We start from the raw sequence: 18708 nt of genomic DNA on the forward strand, positions 1-18708 counted from the left end.
AGGAACGCACAAGGTCTGTCCAAAATACGCTCTTCATTTCTTCTCATTCCTTGCTTCAGTCCTCCTAGCTGTATTTGTGCATACATCAGTTCTTCATTTTAAGCATATAAGAAATCATTCTAAAAAATTATTTACTAATAGTATTTCTGCTCTTAGTAACATGTTGATTCCACAGGCCGTTGGGGCTGTGCAATTCACTACTCAGAATATCAGGTCAGAATTGCCTAATAAGCTAAGTGTAAGACAGGGTGATTTGCATAGCTCAGCTTAACTTCACAGTTTGCATTTCTAAACAGGATAAAATGCCAAGATTCCATAAGGCAACTACTTATTTCAAATCTGGCACTTCTCCTATGCAGACTGTGAAGTTCACTAGAGCTATTCAAGTTGATCAAATCTTCCCCAAGTATATTAATAAAGAGTACCTTTTCTGTTATTAGCAKATTAATTATATACTATTTGCTTATTATTATATTGAGCTAATTGAATAATTGAGAATTATCTGCTGTCTTTCTTTCCTGGTTCTCCGAGAAAAATCTCTGTAGTTCTATGTCAAAGGAGTAGGAAACACAGCAGGTTGATATATGTGTGCATTTGCCTGAGACAGAGAGCAGGTGGTTGTACGTGCAAATAAGGATACAGTAATTTGGTCTGAATATGCAGATAATATATGCAGGCTTTTTTTTTTCATATATCTTTGAATAAATTAAATATTTTGCTTTTCATTGGAAAAGACGAGGGTTTCAAAACAACATCCATAATCAATTGTTCCTCTTCTCTGGATATGTCAAAATACTATGTATTTTTTTCTTTAACGTTAACATTTAACAACTTTTCTTTGTTTCTATCAAACATAGGCTCTGAGCTTCATATATGCTTGTTGGCTATTTTACAAGACTATAATAAAAGCTTATTTGATATGTTCTTATATGATTTGCTACTGTAGTGAAAAACATTAAAACTTTATAAGCAGCTGTGGCTACTAGTTCCTGTGAAAAAGCAAATCCCAAATGTCAACTTGGTTTCTGTGGTTCCTGCAGAAAATAATAGTATATTCCAGTCTGGTCTATACTTAATGAGTTTTCCTGGCATGATTAGGTTTGCTAGCAGTGTTATTTTTTTCATCATTGTAAGTGTGCCTAACACAGCCCTAATGCAGATACAGCTATGCTGGCACTCTGGCTGAAGACGTTGACTTGCTTCACTGACCACAAGCAAGATTCACCTTTAAAAACACATTTAAGCTAGAAATGCTACTTCTAGATAAGGGAAAGTATTATCCTTTGTGGGACTAATAAAAAGAGATGCTCCGAAGTACAGGCAAGGCTTCTGTTTCATAGACCCAGAACAGTTCTGAATAAATAGACTGCTTGCTCTCTGGCAGTCAGCCCTCCTGACTCCTATGASTTTATCATGTTTTCAATAATTGTTTTTGTTTTATTTCTTAAATCCACAAGTTCTTGCATAACATAAATGCATGAAAGTCAGTGCTTCCTATTAAAACATCTTTCTAGCTTTGAAATGACCTTTCCAGCCATCCTTCCTCTTGTGGTGAAAAGATYGAAAATGCTTTCAACAATCCTCAATTTTAATGTAGAAAATAAAAGTGTTTGAGATTTGCAGTATTTTTAATATTGTAAGCTTTAAATCAATTTCCTTCTTTCTGGGACCTCCCTTTTTAATGCTGTAGTTCTAACAATAGTGACTTCTATAAAATTTAAATTTGCTTGAGTTAATTTGAAATGTGTTGGATGTCATGTATTGAAATGTTCAGGAAAAAGATTTGTGATAAGATTTACTTTTTAATGGAATTGCATAGAAAGGTATGTTTTTGAGGATCAGGTGCCTCTGTTCAAAATGTATGGCTTTTTTTTTCTGGAAACACATTATAGTTGGTAAACTTATCTTTTAAAATATTTTTTTTGGGTGTGCTTTACACAAAAACTTTACACAAATTTCACTCTGAGCAGAGTACTCTTTATTACCATTTTAAAATGAGTATGTTTGGAACAAATTTGACAAGCTCAAGCTATCCCACARTTTTATTAAAATAAACAGTGCCCATGAGCCTCCTTAGATGTAGTATCAAGAAGGAGATATCTGCCTGTATATGATTGTACACATCTGCTAATTCAGAGATCTAAATGTGAAATGCAGTACTCGGGGAGACCAGGTGGATATGCGATACTCTCTGAGGAATTTGGGCTTCATAAACCTTTGTRTGGATTATTCACAGCCATGCATTTTTCCCTGCTTGTGACAGAAAAAAAATCTGGATGAAATATTTGCATCAATAATTAATCCCGATATAAATCAATGCAAGTTACTAATAAATGAAAAACAAAGACATGTCACTGCCAAAAGTCACCTGTTAATATCTCTTCACTTACCAAAATGACATGTTATACAGCGCAAATATTTTATTGTTAACTGCGAAGTATTTCACAAGGTGAAAGTCAGGAATATTTTCCAATTCTACCATGAATGCTATATTCATTGCACAATATAACCTAATATTGCAATAAATATACCTACAACATGGGAAATAAGGAGATATAACTCTTTATGTTTATTTTTAATGGAGGTATTCAGAAGTACCAATGTAATTTAGGAYAATAATGGTTCAATTCACTTGTCCATACACATGAACATTGTGCAGTAGGGTATCCCAGACCTCCTCATGAGGCTGCCAAATATGACATAGAACTGGTGGAAGAACCTTGTCCTTTGGGAACAGCAGCTGGACACCAAGCAAGATATCCTAGGGTGCTTGAAGTGGCACAAAGGTAGTGAGCGCTGGCAACTGAACTCAAAAACCTCTGGATTGAAGGCTGAACTCAAGCTATTTGTGAAGTAGATGGCTGTCTCACTTCAGAAGATCTAAGACTAGCTCTTTTCTTCAGAGTGGACATCACTTGGTATTCAATAACCTTTCCCAAGGTGTTAACCTCTTGGTTGCCTTACCCAAAGAGTATAGATCATGAAAGTGGCAAGACACAATATCTACTTCCCTTGATAACACTGCAGAGCTGTGGAAAAAAAACCACTAARCTTGGCCTCATTCCACCATGAAAGCTCAATGCCAAGATTGCTCTGTTGGAAAATGGTAGAAGCGAGTGTGATTTCTTGAGGATGAGAATGGTAATGGAAACGCTCTAACCAGTTAACTACCACTACGAAACAGCATTTTAAAGAAAATGGTGAGTCTGCCTTCACTGCATGATGGTCCTGAGCTTTTCAAGCTGTAGTATGCACAATTCCTAAATGCTGCTTTATAACCTGAAGCCTTTACTTCAAACTGGCAGTAGATCCATCAAAAATGAGACCCAAGTCTCTGAAAACATAAGCACCTTAGACATTTATATCCTTCAGCAATGATTAAACTCACCATCCATGTAGAGTTCTCACCTAGTAGCACAACAGAAGAGCTTCCCGAAGTTTTCCCCGTGCAACCCAACTTCCAGGGTCACAACCCCACTTTCATTTTCACTTCCAGGCTTGTGGGCCCCAAGTGGGGTCACGACCCTAACTCGGGAACTGCTCTATAACACATTGAAAAAATTAACATACCAGCCAGTAAATACATCAGCAAAACAAATCCGTCCACCCTGCCCGGGACCCTGTGCAGCCTGCCATCCCTAGGGGTCCTACCTATTAAACATGGGTTTGGCTTTTGAAGCCGTRGATGTGCTTGGGAGCTCGCACGCTGCTCTGGGTGTGTGTTACCATTGTCTTGTCGCCTTCTTTTGTGCTATTTAGCTAAGCAGGGTGTTGACAAATATGTGCTAACACGTCGGAAAATATGACCCTCTTCTTCTTGCTCATTCATATGTTGGAGGTGCTGCTTAGATTTATTATTTTCACATAATAGAGTTCACAGTTATTGTGTGTCAGAAACTAGATCTGGAGAGTCTGCTGTTCCCACAGCTGGAGCAATACACACACATCTGCTAAAACGGCAGTGTAAATTGTATTGTCCTTAGCAATTAATCACTTACAGTGTATTCTATCAACTCTTTTCCTCCTTAACTCCTACTGGTCTTTACCCTCTTCTCCTTTTCTCTTCCCCTGCTTTCTTCTTTTCTCCATTTTTGTTGTGTTTCCTATTTCATTTTCAACTCTTCTTACAGAAGTACTGAGTCTGTACGTAGACAAGGCTACAAAAAATCCTACTTATCTTACTGAACTTTTTAGCATTAGCTCTCACAGAGCTTTATACAGCCTGTGAAGTCTTAATATGGGTTTTTTTTGCACAAGGAGGAAATTAGGACACTGATCTGGCAAAGCCTTTTTCTTGCAACACTGGAAAGTCAATGGCAGAAAAAAGAATGAAACTCAAGTTTCTTGTATACCATGGTGGAGTCCATGGAACATGGTTAGTTAATACAAGACATACCAGTAGATGGCACTTCAGAGTTCATAGCATTGCATATATGTCTGAGGAGCTGATAAAAATATGTTCTTTTTGGTGCATATTCCTTACATGGTACTTTTAGTATAATTTTATTTCTTTGGTTTCATCCCCTTTTCCTGGGATGTATACAACACTCACTTCCTTTTTCTATTTTCTTTTACATTTTCCTTGCTTTGGTACTTTTCTTTGGCTTCTTCATTTCTCATTTTTACACGGTAGGGAAAAAGAAACCTCACAACATAGGAATCCTTTACTTTTTCTTTTCTTTTCTTTCTTTTTCAGAAGAGAGTTATCTAGATCCCAATGATTCAGTTCTGAGGAGAACTCAGAGAAGCCCAGGGAGCAAGATTTGATCTCAAAGGTTTCCAACGTCCTAGGAATGCATCTGATGGTGTGACTCCAAAGGCACACTGCAGTGGACCACCTGCAGTATACAGACAAGCTGGTAATAACAGCAGGAACAGTCTATGCTGCTATGCCTCGACACAGATTTTTTGCAGTATGAGGTAACGTATATAAACAGTGATTTTCTTTTTGGCAACGTATCTGTGTATATACCCAAAGTCACTGTATGTCCTCCAGTCTAGATGTTATGCTACCTCCAGCTAAACACTTCACATTCTGGCCTGTACGTTAGTCCAAATAGGAAATGAGACTTTTGATCAGGCTTCTGCTTTTTGCCCTGCTTGGGTTGCGCCTCGTCAGCACATGTGGTGCTGTTTGCTAGGTTGCTGACAGTGGAAAGTGCCTTTCAATTAAGGCTGAAGTTCCATCTGAGCCCATAAGTGGAGAATGCCTGAGAGATTAATAAACGAATTGTCACAGCTTCCAGGCATGCTGAGTTGGGAAGTGCAACTCTCAAGTTTGCGGGCTGCGTAAATTTGGAGCTCCACGTCTGTATCTTTGTAGAGATACACTCAGTTCCTTTTTCCTCTCTCATAAAATGAATGAAAATTAGTTTCTCCAAAGTCTGTGTCCAAATGTGGAAGTACTTGGTATTTTTAAATCTTTATGCCAAGCATTTTAGGCTTTTGGCCGTTTTGGTGGAGCCACTATTTAAAACAAGAATTGGAATGGTCCTGACTAAACCATCTGTATGTGGGAAAAGATTATGAGAAACATCCCTGCAGGGCTCTTTTTAGTTGCTCCAGTAGGCATTATCCATTATTTTTCCAAGTGTCTTGCCTTGGGGCTTTTTTGCTCTCCTTGCTGTCTTGACCAATCTAGCTTGTACTTGTTATTGTCTCACTGACAGTTATTGTCAGTCTTAAAAAAATTGTGGAACTGAACAATACAATAGCTTTAAACTGCATTTTAACTACTTCACTCTTTCATCTTATTTACTTTTTTTAATCTAAAAATACAGTCAAGAACTTCTGCTTGCATTTTATTCACTTCTTCATAGCATGAATATGCTAGTGAATAGATGCTGCAGATGCTGCTTTTTGCTCCTTGAGGAGCAAAAAGTATTACTAAAATTAGTGGAACAATAGATTTTATGAGAAATTTAAGGATCATGCAAGGGAAAGATACACTAACAAAGGAACACTAATTCTGTTGGCAATTGCATCCAGCAGATGTGGTGACATGGTTGTTGCATGACCATTAGTTTCTTCTGGGAAAGATTTCTTAAAAACTAGTCATTCCTTTATGATTTTGGAGTCTGTAAGACTTAAAAGTGCGTGGACATACTGCTTCATAGGATCATAGCATGGTTCAGGTTGGAAGGGACATCGGGAGGTGGGCTGTGCCATGGAGAAAAAGGCTCATTCACTCTGAACCTCCCTTGTTTCAACCTGGAGCCTGCCTCCATCTTCTCGATGACCCCCTCCTAGGTACAGAAGGTTGCTCTGAGGTGTCCCCAGACCTTTCCTTCTCCAGGCTGAAGGAGCCTTGGTCTCTAGATCTCTCCTTGCAGGGCAAGTGCTCCAGCCCTGGTGGCCCTGCCCTAGCCTGGGTTGCCATCAACACCACCTTTGTGTAGTCCAAGAGCTTGCTTAAATATGTAACTAATCAATATATCCTGTTTTGTGAACTCTATTAATAATACTTCTAAATCAAAAAATTGAATGGTAGCACATTTTAGCATTTCCTAAACAGTTTAATGAAAAGTTTCTACACCCATCAACATCATCCTTGTAGTTCCAGTTGCGTCTTAAAATAAGAAGTGACTGAAATTTAAAATAAAGGTACATARCATGAAACAGAAGGTTCATAGGAGAGCTATTATCTAAATAACAGCTTTCCACATTGCCAATGGATTTCAATGAGAAATATATTCCAACTGCTCTTACGGGTAAAACAACTGCATTTTATAAGGAAATTATTCAAATTAGAAATTTTATCTGGAGATATATTTTTATAAAAAAATCTTTCTGCGCAGAGTAATAATTATTTTTTAAATGCTGCCTTGCTGAACATCTACTATGTCATGAAAAATATTTCAAAAATTCATTAAAGAAATTGTTAAAAATCTTTAAACCCAAGTGACTAAAATTTGGTTCTTGAATGTAACTGTAGACAGCTCCATAACAGTGTTTTCATTTGAAGGAGTTGTGAATATCTCTAAATCTTCCTGGAAGCTCTGGGAGTCTCAGGTGCTGTTACTGAGTTGCACAGGTAGGAATTCAGGGGCCCTTACACACTCAGATTTACACTGGACCACCTTGTTAAACTAATTGCCCTGTAACAGCATCTAGCTGTTATCAAACTCTGAAGTTCCTTCTCAGTTTTCCAACACATTAGTGCTTTTCAATCCCATGGCAAAGTTGAACAAATCCATTTAAAGATTAAGAGATCAAAACAATGTACCTATAAATTACAAAAAAACCCTAGACACACATTGCAGTTTTATCTTGAAATCAGTCTCTAAGTTGAACATTGTGACTCTTGCCTTGTTTTCAGGTTGGATTTCTACACTATGTGATAGTTTTATTGACCACATTGTTTAAGAATAATGAAGCCATGAATTACACAGATTTGCCCATATGAGTGTTAGAAGAATCTGGCCACTGTCCATTATGTATTTATGTTTATATTTATATATATATATAATCAAATTGTTTATTTGTAGGAACTATTTTTTCTCTACACCTAGCAGCAAAATGCACACTGCTATAATGGGGCAGACAGGCTTTGGAGTTACACAGATATCAAGCAAAAAATGTAATTGCTTTATCTTCAGTGAGTTATGAATTTAAAATCTGATATCTTGTGAACCTCTTGGTCTATGTACAAATGTTATGCTTTACCAAAAAGCAAGGAATCCCGGTTCTTCAAAGAGATAAGATACAGATGTTTCTAGTGCTGGTGATTCATTGGATAGTAAAATGTCACTGCCTAGAATACAGCACTGCATATTGAAATTTAATTTCACCTGATTCCCATTTGGAAAGAAAGAAGGAAACATTTTTATGTCATAAAAAAAGAAATGGCAGCTGTTTGAAATTTGCTGAGGGGTTTGGAATGTAGTWTTAGTCGAGGTGTATCAGCAGGCAGAAAGCAAGCAAAGACGTAAAAGGTGCAAAGGAGATCCATTATATCACTCTTGAGTCTGTCTTATGAACACTGCTATCAGGAATGCATTCTAGTGTGATCAAAATTGTGTATATTTGCTAGTAGGTATTGCACAGGCTAATACATTGGGGAACTAGGGCTTTAGAGGCAATATTCCTATTGTTCAAATGTCTAAAACTGGGGCTTTTGGAATTAAACTGATTTTACCTAAGTTCCCCAATATGGGTCTCTGCTTTCAGACATACACATTTCAGTCCGCATTACTGGGCCTGACTCTTCAGTGTCAGTCAGTGCATTTGTGATTGTAGTTCTGAAGCCCGAGACTCAATACCAGGTAGATACCACTAAGGGCGGACTAAGATTGCCAGAAATGTGATTTACAGCAGTGGGCTTGTTGATCAAGGGAAATACACATGCCAGCCAATAGAAAACACTGGAAGGAGAGAAAATTCTGAATTTCTGATTTCTCTTCTGGATTTCAGTGCTTGTACATGATGTTTTCAGAGCTGCAAACCACACACCTGCCYTTAGGCCTCCAGACATCTCTGTTCCTTCATTTAAACAACATCCGGCGGTTTGGTGTTGTAGGATAGCCTATTAGTTATACAGGAAGCAGAAAGAAAATAAGACAGAAAATGCTGTCTTCGGAAAGAGAGAACTAACTTTCACATTTCCACTTCCCAGGAAGATGCAAACCTAGAAGAAAGGGAAGAAAAAAGTGCAACCTCTCCTGTTGTAACTATGACTCAGTTCAAGGAGAAATGTAAGATTTAGAATCTTGATTTAAGCAGAAGGTTAAGCATGATTTCATAGCTCAAGGATGGAGGCACTTGCATGCTGGGGGAAGGAGAAGAAGAGACAACCTGGATGCTGGCCCCTGCTTCAAGCATTCTTTATGTATGTTACTCAATTACAAATGCAAAATGTGTAGGCAGCCCCTGGGGCAAGAACCCAAGACTTCCTCTTCAAAAGGAGCACCTATTAGGGTTGCAAATTATCCTCTCTCAATGAATCTTGCTTCCTCTCTGGTAGAGAAGCATGGCTGCAGCAAGTGAGCTGGACTGTTCTCCAGCCGGAGCTTCACCTTGGACTGGTGGAAGCTGCTCTTCTGAGAGATGTGGGAATGATCTCCCCAGGAAGAGGCTGGCAATGAACCTGAACTTCATGAACAAGTGTCTTATCTACAAGTATGCTAATATGCAAAATGTTGGCAGTCGAGCTACCACCACCTCTGGACACGTTTCTAGGAGAAAGTTTCTGGGCTGTTRCGCTTCATGATGAGGCTGGTGTATGAGGCTGGTGTGCTCCCATGTCTGGCTCTCTGGAGATGCTCCAGCTGTTTATCACAGCCAGGCTTTGGTACAAGGTAGTTTTCAAGACTTTCAACTGCACAAAAATATAAGAAGTAATGGGATAATACAGTTGCAGAACTTTTTTTTTTTTTTTAAGAGCAAAAACCTGATGCAATTTTTGTGGCTTTTTTTCACAAACAGATATATGCCTAAATACTCCTTACTGGCATTTTTATGCTTTTTTTGAATTTGGCTCTTTCTCAAAGTTATTTTGTGAAGCAATGGTAGGACACAAAATTAGAACCCAGAAATCCTGCTCTGCTACAGTTGCTCTGTAAGACATGTAAATATATTTACAATTAAAAATAGACTTGAATGTTGACATTTTGTTGGAAATGAAGTAGCTGGCACCTATCTGAATTTGAGGAAAACCTCCTCTGATATTCTGYACATCTATAAACATTTCATCTCAGTTTCATTGTCATGCATTTATTAATTCCTTAGGAGATTGCTTGAGAGGTTCCTTTTCCATCCCTGTATTCTCCCAACCCCGCTTCCCTTTTCTGCTCAGTTCTATTGCCCACAGGTGACTAAAATTCTGCTCACCTTGCTCCTCTTATTACGCACTTCCTTCCAAAGAGTTTACTAGTCTGAACTAAGCAACAGGAGGGTGTAGGTTAGAGTTTTTTTGGCAGTATTTTGAATACAATATTATAAATGCAGTCCTGTAGTTTTTATGTATTTATTCATAAATGAATAAGTTATATTTGCTTTGGATAATGCTAAGCAATCCATATCAAATTAGAGATTATAGGAAAAAATATACAGAGCACTGTAGCGGGAAGAGACTTTAAATGTGTTTTGTATTTAAAAGAAATGGGTAAGTCAACTTCAGCTCTCAGGCTTCAATTCAGAGAAGTACTTAAAAACTATTGAATAAAGTGCTTAAGTACGTTTTTAAGTTGTATGTAGTACAATAAGGAATTTGCAAATTGGGGCCTTGTTTGGCAGAAGAGAATAGACCAAAGAGCATAAAACAGAACTTTTGTCTCCACTGTGCTCTTGGCTATTACCATTCCTCCTGGTTCTCTGCTCTTATAAATATTCTTCTCAGTTCATTGTGTCAGAAACTTGAAGCTTGCTTTGATRAGCGAATATTGGTTCAATAAGCTAAATCTTGGAGTTCAGCTCCTTTGAGGAGAGAGTCCTCTCCATGAGGCAACAAGTGCTTTGATTACCCACTTGTCTGCTCTGGTGACTGCTAGCACTTGGGCAACRAGGCCAGCTTTTGTTTTTTTCTGTTGATCATTGAAAATGATAGTACAATTTCAACAGAGTACTGCAGTAACATCTGGAGGTTAGCCAAAATGCAAATGTATACTCCAAACCTCCCTGAGGATACAAACTAAGTGTCCAATAAATTACAAACTTTTTACACAGGGGAGGGAGGGGAGACAGGAATGTTGTCCCTCTTCTCATTGACCAGTTTACTCGGGTTTAAAATTATGTAACACTAAAAAAAAATGAAGACATTGATCCTGCCCGAAAAGACAACTTTCCTGGGATCAATCTCATCTGAAAGCTTTGGTCATAAGCGATGTGTTTTTTATGTCATAAACAAGCCTTCTTTCCTCTATCAGTATCTCTTCTCTACACTAGAAGGTCAGAACCCTTTAAAATCAAAAYCAGAGGACCACATGTAGGGAAAATTCCATTTTTTATTTTTTCACTCATCATTTATTTACAAATACACATTATAACTTTTATATACATTGCACATTTACATGGTAGAAAAGTACAAAACTATATATTTAAATGAATTTATATTTAACTCGCCATGTTTGAAAATATAAAATTGCATCAGAAAAAAAGTATTATGAAAAGCAAGAAACTTGAACTGATAAAGCTTTGATATAACTTTTAGTGACACACTAATTGAAAAGCAAAACTTTGAGAGTGGTACTGCAAGACCATCTTAAAGGAAACACGTGATAACACATTTATGCATCTTACAAAAAAAAATAAAACAATAAAATAGAAACTTTATTCTTATTACAGTTAGCCATGTAGCTATTAACAACCTTCATAATCCGATTTCTTTGGGTCCGGAATTCTTATAGTACAGTATATATGCTCAGCACACTGAGATCACTTCAGTACATGATGTGATCAGAAGTAGAGAAAAGTGAAGTGGAAGAAGTTTCCTTAAAGATCGCCTCACTGCACCTTGGAAGCATATTTAAGTCAGTTGCAACGCCTTTTGGTCAGTCAAGATTCCTTGTAAACAAAAACCCGAGGGATCTTTTATGTACAGAACCGGCAAGAAGAAAATCCAATAAATAAACATAACAGAAACCGACATGCAAGTTTGTTAAAGTGGAAAGGAGTTAACATCAGTGAAACAAAGAGATGAAATCATGTGGGTAAGCTCTAAGGAATGGACTTTTATAGTTTACAAGAAAAAAAAAAAGAAAAGCTTTACTTTACAAGCAAGAGACCTCACAATAAATAACACTGCTCTTCCCGTAACGAATAAATTTCTTCAAAAAACAAGGTGTACAGTCAACCAGACATTTTATGTATAAATTATAAAACATGACACAGTATAAATAAATGTCTACGAGACTCAACTATATGTATACTTTTTTTTTTCTCCCCAAAATAAATAAGCATACACTTATTTACAGTATGGACATTGATTTCGTGCCCAATGGCTGTTCCAATAGTGATGGAGGTTTTACCACTCTAGAATGGAAGATATAGGAAAGCTGTAGTCCTGGTCTTCATCTTCCTCTTCTTCCTCTGGGTCTTCATTAATGGCTAGATGGGGGAATACAGGGGAGCTGTTGTTTAAATAAGGACAACAACAGCGCAGAAGCAGCTCAGTGCATGTTTTCAAAGCCCTCTGAACAGCCATAATACAGCGTTGCATTTTATGCGACTTGTAGTGAGATGCTCTTTGGCATCTGCTGTTATGCAATAAGGTTTTTTTTATACATAATCTATGAAGTCATAACTGCAGAAAGTTCTGAAGAATCAATGGCTCAGGTTTTATTGGCAGATTCCTGAAATCAAATAAAAAGCGCTCTTGTGTTCTAGGTTTAACTGCTTGGTGCCCTTCATTCAGAGTTAGTAGAGGCAACTGTGCTAAACCAGATGCCCATGTGCTACCATTAAGCTCATTCTGTTGGACAGAGTTAGAGTTTATCCGAGTGTTAATAAAGCAATCAGCGAAGCACACGAGAGCAAACAAATTAGGAAAAAAATCACTAGAATTATGCTCCTAGGGCAACCCCTTTCTGATCAAGTGGCTTTTCCTTAAAACATCCCCAAAACCCCAAGCTGAAAGCCAACCAATTGCTGGAGATCTACTGCATTTTATCAGTAACCAAAGGGTGTGCGTGATACATACATACTTATATTGCATACGTTGCATATCYTGAATATCTAAATCAAGCCTTTTTAGATTTTATTTTTTAAAGGCATACGTCTTTGTTACCTAGGGATTGCCTTCAGAAGCCTGCGGAGCTAACAGTGTCACTTACAGTTGCAGGATCCGGAGTGCTTCACCTCGAGCAGCACGCCCATGGAGCAGGCCGCCTCCTTCATGGCGCACTCGCTGGGGTAGGTCGTGTTGTCGCTGGCGCACACCGCCTCGTCCGACTTGCTCTCGGGGCACAGCTCATCACAGAGGGCGCATCGGCCTCTGCCAACCTTGAAATCCCACAAGCATTTCTTCCCAGCGCTGCACTGAATATCTTCACAGGATTTGGCTTCTGAAAATACACACACAGTACTAGAGGTAAGTGAAAAGACAAGGGAAAAAAGCAAAGCAGCAACAATTTCAGGCTCCTTTTCCTCCATGAACTGAGGAGACACAGCTCCGAGGCAGTAGATGCCATGATACCTGCTGGTTTTACTCAAGCCAGGAGCTCTTGGGAAGCACTGCCTGCCTTTGTGTGGGAGAGGGAATCAAGTCGTGCCAGGAGAGCCTGGCCCTGGGAATACAGGATTGCATTTGCATATGGTGCAYGTCCTTCCCTGCTTGGGCTGATAATCCCAGGAGACTCAGCTCCTCACAATGTTGGTGCTGAGAGCAGAATTTACTAACACATTCAGCATTTCTAAATCATTTATTCTCAAACCAAACCCCACAGAGTAATTATCTGCAAGGTTAGAAAATGAATTTACCTCAACCTTAGCCAACTAAAAGCACTCCAAGATTTCCCAGAGCCTCCTCCAGCAGTTTTGGGGAGTGGGGGCCTTCCTGGAGGTGCTTCCCTGCGACACCCAGACTTCAGTCCCATTCTTTTCTGGGAAGCTAAGTCACAATATAAAATGTCAGGATGMGCAGAGATGCACCAACTGTCTCCAAACTCTGCAGTATTTTTAAAGAGGAAAAAGTGATCAGATGTTTCCAATTAAGTTAAAGCGAGCTCTGCCAAGACCACTTGAAGACAATTGTTTCCAGGAATCCAGGTCCACTGAATATCGAGGCCTTGTTACACTGTAACCATGTCATCATCTATTTAACGGTGTGGGTACTTCTCCCTTGGATATTAATGCCAGCACCCACCCACACTGATAGCAAGAGAGGCAGGAACGGGGCCTCTGCTGCTCCGCAAGCTTTGCTGGAGCGGAGYTGCCCCTGTCTCCTGGAGGAGACACAAGCCCAGGCCGTGGGAAATCTTCATCCCATGTCCAGCCACAACCTACATCCATCTGATCCCACAAGCAATATTCCAAAATGACCGAGCCAAGAAGCTCTCCCCACTCTTACCCTCCAACGGAGATACCTACTGATGCATTTCCCTTCGTAGGCTAATCCAATGGAGCGGCCCAGGAGGCAGGTGGCTTTCCTCAGGTGGCAGGCGCTGGCGTAGGTTATGCCATCATTCCCGCAGAGATACTGTTCGGGGGAGGTAGGCTCCGGGCAGATGCGATTACACGTCACGCAGTAGGCGTTATTAGTCTGATCAACCACACAGGTGGAGCTGCCCGGACATAAAACATCCCTACAGGTCTCTGAAATAAAGATGGAAATATGTGGTGGTTAATAGGAGATCCCGGAGCCCAAGCGAGGAGTGAATGAGTGACATAATGAGACAAGTGATCAGATAAGAGCCTGCAGCAGATTTTGTAACGCCAAAAAGGCCATTGGAGGAAACCTTCCCATCTTGGGGTAGCCAGTAGGACACAAGTGCTGCTAGACCATGTGGAGGTCTCACTCCAGCTACGTTCTTTCCTCTTGAGCGTGGTTTAGTTATTGTCTCCCAGCACTTGGAACATCGCTCTGGTTACTGCAGGGAAGTACGTCAGCTCCTCCTCCCTACACTCAGACACACACCCTTTGGCATTTGAGGGAGATCGGATTAGATTTGCAAACCTACTTTTGCATTTGCCCTGATACTGGACTTCAAGTTCGGGCTGTTCTTTACATCTGGCTTTGAGAAGGGCACACTCGTTCCTGTAGGTTTTCCCATCTAAGCCACACACGGGGCCCTTCCAAGTGATATTAGAGCAATCCGGAGCACAAACACACCGAGGTTTGTTCTTCTTGTTCATTTTACATTTCTTCCCGGGTCCACAGTCCACATTCTCACATGTTTCTGATGGAAGGAAAGAGGCACCGCTTTAGTATGGAGTGTGCGGATCAGACTTCCTGTCAAAACTGCTTGCAAAAAAAAAAAAAAAAAAAAAAAAAAAAAAGCCACTGCAACTCCAGGGTATAAAGAGAAGACACCTTTTCCCCCAAGCAGGAGACAGAACTTGAGGAGGACTCTCCTCCCCAGGGAGGGCAGAGGAGAGAGGAACTCTGCCCTTCACAGCCCTGATGTGCAAGTGGCCACGTGAAGTCCCCCCTCGCTGGTCCCAGGGCTGCTACAAGATGCGCCAGCTTCCATACACTCCTCCTCCTCCTCCTTACGCCAGTCCCTGGGTGGCCTGATCCTGAGGGCAACGCAGCCCACAGGCTCTCCCCCCGCCTCACCTTTGCATGGGATGCAGTTTGGGGCTCCCCCATTAAAAATCATCCACTTAAAAAGCGTGTTGTCGTTGACGTCTTCCTCTGTCCACGAGGTGGTCAGGCGCCCCGTCTTGCAGCACTCCTCCTTGCTGAGATCAGTTTTGTAGAGGACCTGGCAGCGGCCGTTCTTCGCCTGCCGGAGCCAGCAATTCCCAGCTGCGGGGGGGGCAGGGGGCGAGCGGGAGGGAGACACACAGCCATATCAGTGTCACTTACCAGTGACCCAGACACAACACGTGCGCCTTGCATTGACTTTTACTAGACTGTTTACTTTTATTTGTCCCATTTCATAACCTGCAGCTACACTGGCCCACTTGGGAGCGCAGTTGCAGGAAAAAAAAAAAAAGCCTCCTCCTGCCCCCCCCGCACTAACAATAACACTGGACTGCTTTTCAGCAGGTTGGCAGTCCTCTCTGTTGTATGGTAACATCAGTCTTGGCTTAAGGAATAATGTTGTTTTGTTCCCCCACGTACACTATACATACATATTTTAATGTGTATGCCATTCTATTATTTTAGGAGAAAAACACTCCCAATCAATGTGATCTGCCACAAATCTTCCTTTATAAACCCCCCCCCCCCCCCCAAAAAAAAAAAACTGATCAAAACAGGACAAGGCAGTTTGCTTAGGTATTTATTCCATATGTAGAGCAGAAGGAACGCCGCCTGCACGTGACAGAGGCTTGAAAAGGATGTGCATTTAAAAGGGAATAAAAAGAAAATCGCGCTTGCAAATTCCTTCTCCTCCCCCTGCACTCCCCTCCGCACAGCGGCTGCACAGCAGCATTGTTTTAGTGTCGCACACAGTCCCAGTCCCGGCCCATTTTGCAATCTGCACGAATTGGGAACATTTGCTGTGAGCAAAGTCTTTCGAAATCTCCACATTTTGCTGCTTCGACTAACAAATGTCTTTCCCTTACTAAAATAAGTTAGCAGAGGTCCAACCAGAGTGAGCAAAGGACCCAGAATGCCATGGCACAGAGACTAGCACGGCTACAGAGTTTTTAAAAATGGTCAAACTGGAAAAGTTATAGGTATTGTCTCTCCTGTAAGCAATTCCGARGAAAGTACCCTGTCCTTAAACCGGATAGAGGGCTTTTCTGCTCTCCCTCTCTCTCTCTCTCTCTCTTTTTTTTTACTAGTATCCCTGTTATTTGTGGAGTCAAGCCAAGAACATTAGTCCAAGCAACTCCCCCTTTTTTAGCTGGAGAGTTTTGGTTGGGATGAGTCTCCCGTGAATAACCAATGTGACTTCTCCAGCAACTCAATACCAATTGATTCTGGTGCTAATCCAGTGAGGGCTCGATCCTGCCTCCTTACTCCGGTGGGCATTTACTGCAATGAGGGGTCAGGATCAGCCATCTGAGATGGTGCTGGGCACAGGAAAACATCATCCCCCCTCCCGCTCCAAATCACAGAACAAACAACGCCCTTTTAAAAAAAGTTTTGTGTTTTACAGTTGCCTATGTTACAGTAACTTAAGCTCTGCTCGGTGCAAAAAAAGGAAGAAGAAAAAAAAAAAGATAAGCAATGGTAAGATATCCATGTTATGGCTGGAACACAGTCAAGATAAGGGGGAAAAAATCCCCAAACTAAAAATCAATATTCCCTTGTGTCGAAAGAGGGCTCTTAAGAGTTGTCAATACCAGGTTTGGGTTTGTTTTGTTTGCATGAAAAAAAAAAAAAAAAAGAAAAAGAACTTATTTAATCAGACTCTTCAGTGCGGAAGAATTTACTACATAGTAACATTATTCATCAAAAAGAGGAGGGCGGGGGGGAGAAAATCCCAGTATTAGAGGAATGTCCGGAAAATGACCACTATTGCTTTCTGAAAATGTCAGCTGTAATAGTGGGGCTCCCCATCACCACTTCTCCTTCCGTCAGGCAGGCGAGATAAAAATCGCAGCTAAATTACCAGCAAACTTTGAGCACTCACTCGAAATCCGACACTAGGAAAGTTCCCTGGCGATGCTGCCGCTCATTCATGCTGCATAATAACAGCAAATACCGAGAAACATCCTCGTCTGTCCCCTGTGCGAAGCCCCGAGCAGAAGGGAGCCTAAGTGACACCTCGGCACAGAGCAGCCCCGTGCCCCCAGCTAACTTCACTCCTGTTGCACCTTGGAGAGGGGCGCCTGAGCGCCGCAGCCCCAAAGCCGGGGGAAAAAAAAAAAAAAAAAAAAAAAAGAAGAAGAAAAAAAAAGGAAAAATATATATGTAGAAGGTATAGGGGAATAAGCAGCGCGCTCTTACCCTGCACCGTGTGGTCGTCCATGCAGTGGCAGAGGAGCAGGAGGAGCAGGAGCAGGGCGGGCTGGCCTCTCCGCTGTGCCATGCTGAGCGTGGCGGGGAGCGGGCGCGGGGGGAGAGGCAGAGGAGCCGCCGCCGCCGCCGCGCTAGTCAATGAACGTCAGGCGCCGAATGCAGCCTCGCCTTAAATCTATACGGGGGTCTTAGCTGTCTGCGGTGGGCGGTCTCCGAGTGTGTGTGTGTGTCTGCTCGGGGGTGGGGAGATTTAAAAAGTTCAGCGTGAATCAGGTGACATTTTCCACCTTCTGGGAGCCCGCTCCAATTAGGCGCTCTAGGTGCGCGCACGCAGAGAGGCGCGCACAGGGGCGCACCGGGCGCGCACCCCCCCCCCCCCCCCCTTCCCCGCGCCGGCCCCGGGCCCGCCCCGCGCCGCGCAGCCGCCAGAGCCGCCTGCGCGGAGCGGCCGCGAGCGCGGAGCCGCCCGCGCGCGGAGGAGGCGCCCGCGGGGGTCCCGGCGCGGGGGGCGCCCCTTTGCGCCCCCTCCCCGCCATCCTCGGGGCGCAGGGAGGGTGCGGGGGAAGGGAGCCCGCCCGCCTGCTCCGCGGCTGGTAATAAATCCCGCAAATAGATCCCGCACCTCCGGCGGCGGGAGGCGGCCGCACATCCCGCTCGGCGGGACTTGTCTGAGAGGGGCAAAAAAAAAAGAAAGAAAAAAAAAAAGACACCAAAAAAACCTCAACCAAGAACACCAACCCCGAACCAAGTAAAAGAAAAAAAATCCACCCCAAACAAATAAAAGTTGAATACCTAGGGTATGCCCGAGTGACAGCCTGTTCACTGGGAGCCCGGGAGGACGAGACGGGAATGGGGGCGACGTAGGCGGTCTCCTTTCAGAATCAGAGAAGATTGCAACATCGATAATGAACTTCTAGGGCACTAGTTTATTAAGCACAGTCTGGCATTATTCTCCCCTTAGAAAAGTTGGCGGTCTCTCATTTATAACATTTTTTGGCACCGCTGAATGAAACTGAGTAGGCGATATTTCCTTTTATACAAAACGATTACTTAACGGAAAATGGTATTGTTTATTCAAAAGCTGCCTTTTTAATTTCGATTCTTTCGCTTTTCTGAGCCACCAAAGCACAACAGACTGCGAAGTATGCAGACAGGAATTCCCGGACACCGCCGGGTCAGGGCACGGTGCGCGCAGC

At 41.8% G+C, this 18708-nt stretch overlaps 1 protein-coding gene across 2 annotated transcripts; it reads right to left on the bottom strand.

Moving 5' to 3' along the window:
* Positions 1-11202: 11202 nt before the first annotated feature.
* On the bottom strand, positions 11203-17582 carry FST (follistatin). 2 transcript variants are annotated; one of them, XM_026035735.1, is made up of 6 exons: positions 17501-17582; positions 15212-15403; positions 14613-14831; positions 14023-14247; positions 12768-12998; positions 11203-12042 (listed from the first exon to the last, which is right to left on the bottom strand). In XM_026035735.1, the coding sequence occupies exons 1-6, from the start codon at positions 17580-17582 to the stop codon at positions 11960-11962; spliced, it is 1032 nt and encodes a 343-aa protein (XP_025891520.1). In that variant the 3' UTR covers positions 11203-11959. The 2 variants fall into 2 exon arrangements, with proteins under 2 accessions (XP_025891520.1, XP_025891527.1); XM_026035742.1 differs by having other exon boundaries at positions 11203-12287.
* Between the last annotated feature and the right edge of the window lie 1126 nt (positions 17583-18708).

This window comes from Nothoprocta perdicaria, unplaced genomic scaffold (assembly GCF_003342845.1).
Source record: "Nothoprocta perdicaria isolate Ctin4 unplaced genomic scaffold, notPer1 scaffold_1, whole genome shotgun sequence".
Lineage (NCBI taxonomy): Eukaryota > Metazoa > Chordata > Aves > Tinamiformes > Tinamidae > Nothoprocta > Nothoprocta perdicaria.

Coding starts and splice junctions, on each gene's coding strand:
- FST (XM_026035735.1), bottom strand. CDS start 17,582: ATGGCACAGCGGAGAGGCCAGCCCGCCCTGCTCCTGCTCCTCCTGCTC. Junction 14,832..15,211: donor AAACTGCATCCCATGCAAAG/GTGAGGCGGGGG, acceptor TCCTTCCATCAG/AAACATGTGAGAATGTGGAC. Junction 12,999..14,022: donor CTACGAAGGGAAATGCATCA/GTAGGTATCTCC, acceptor GTGTATTTTCAG/AAGCCAAATCCTGTGAAGAT.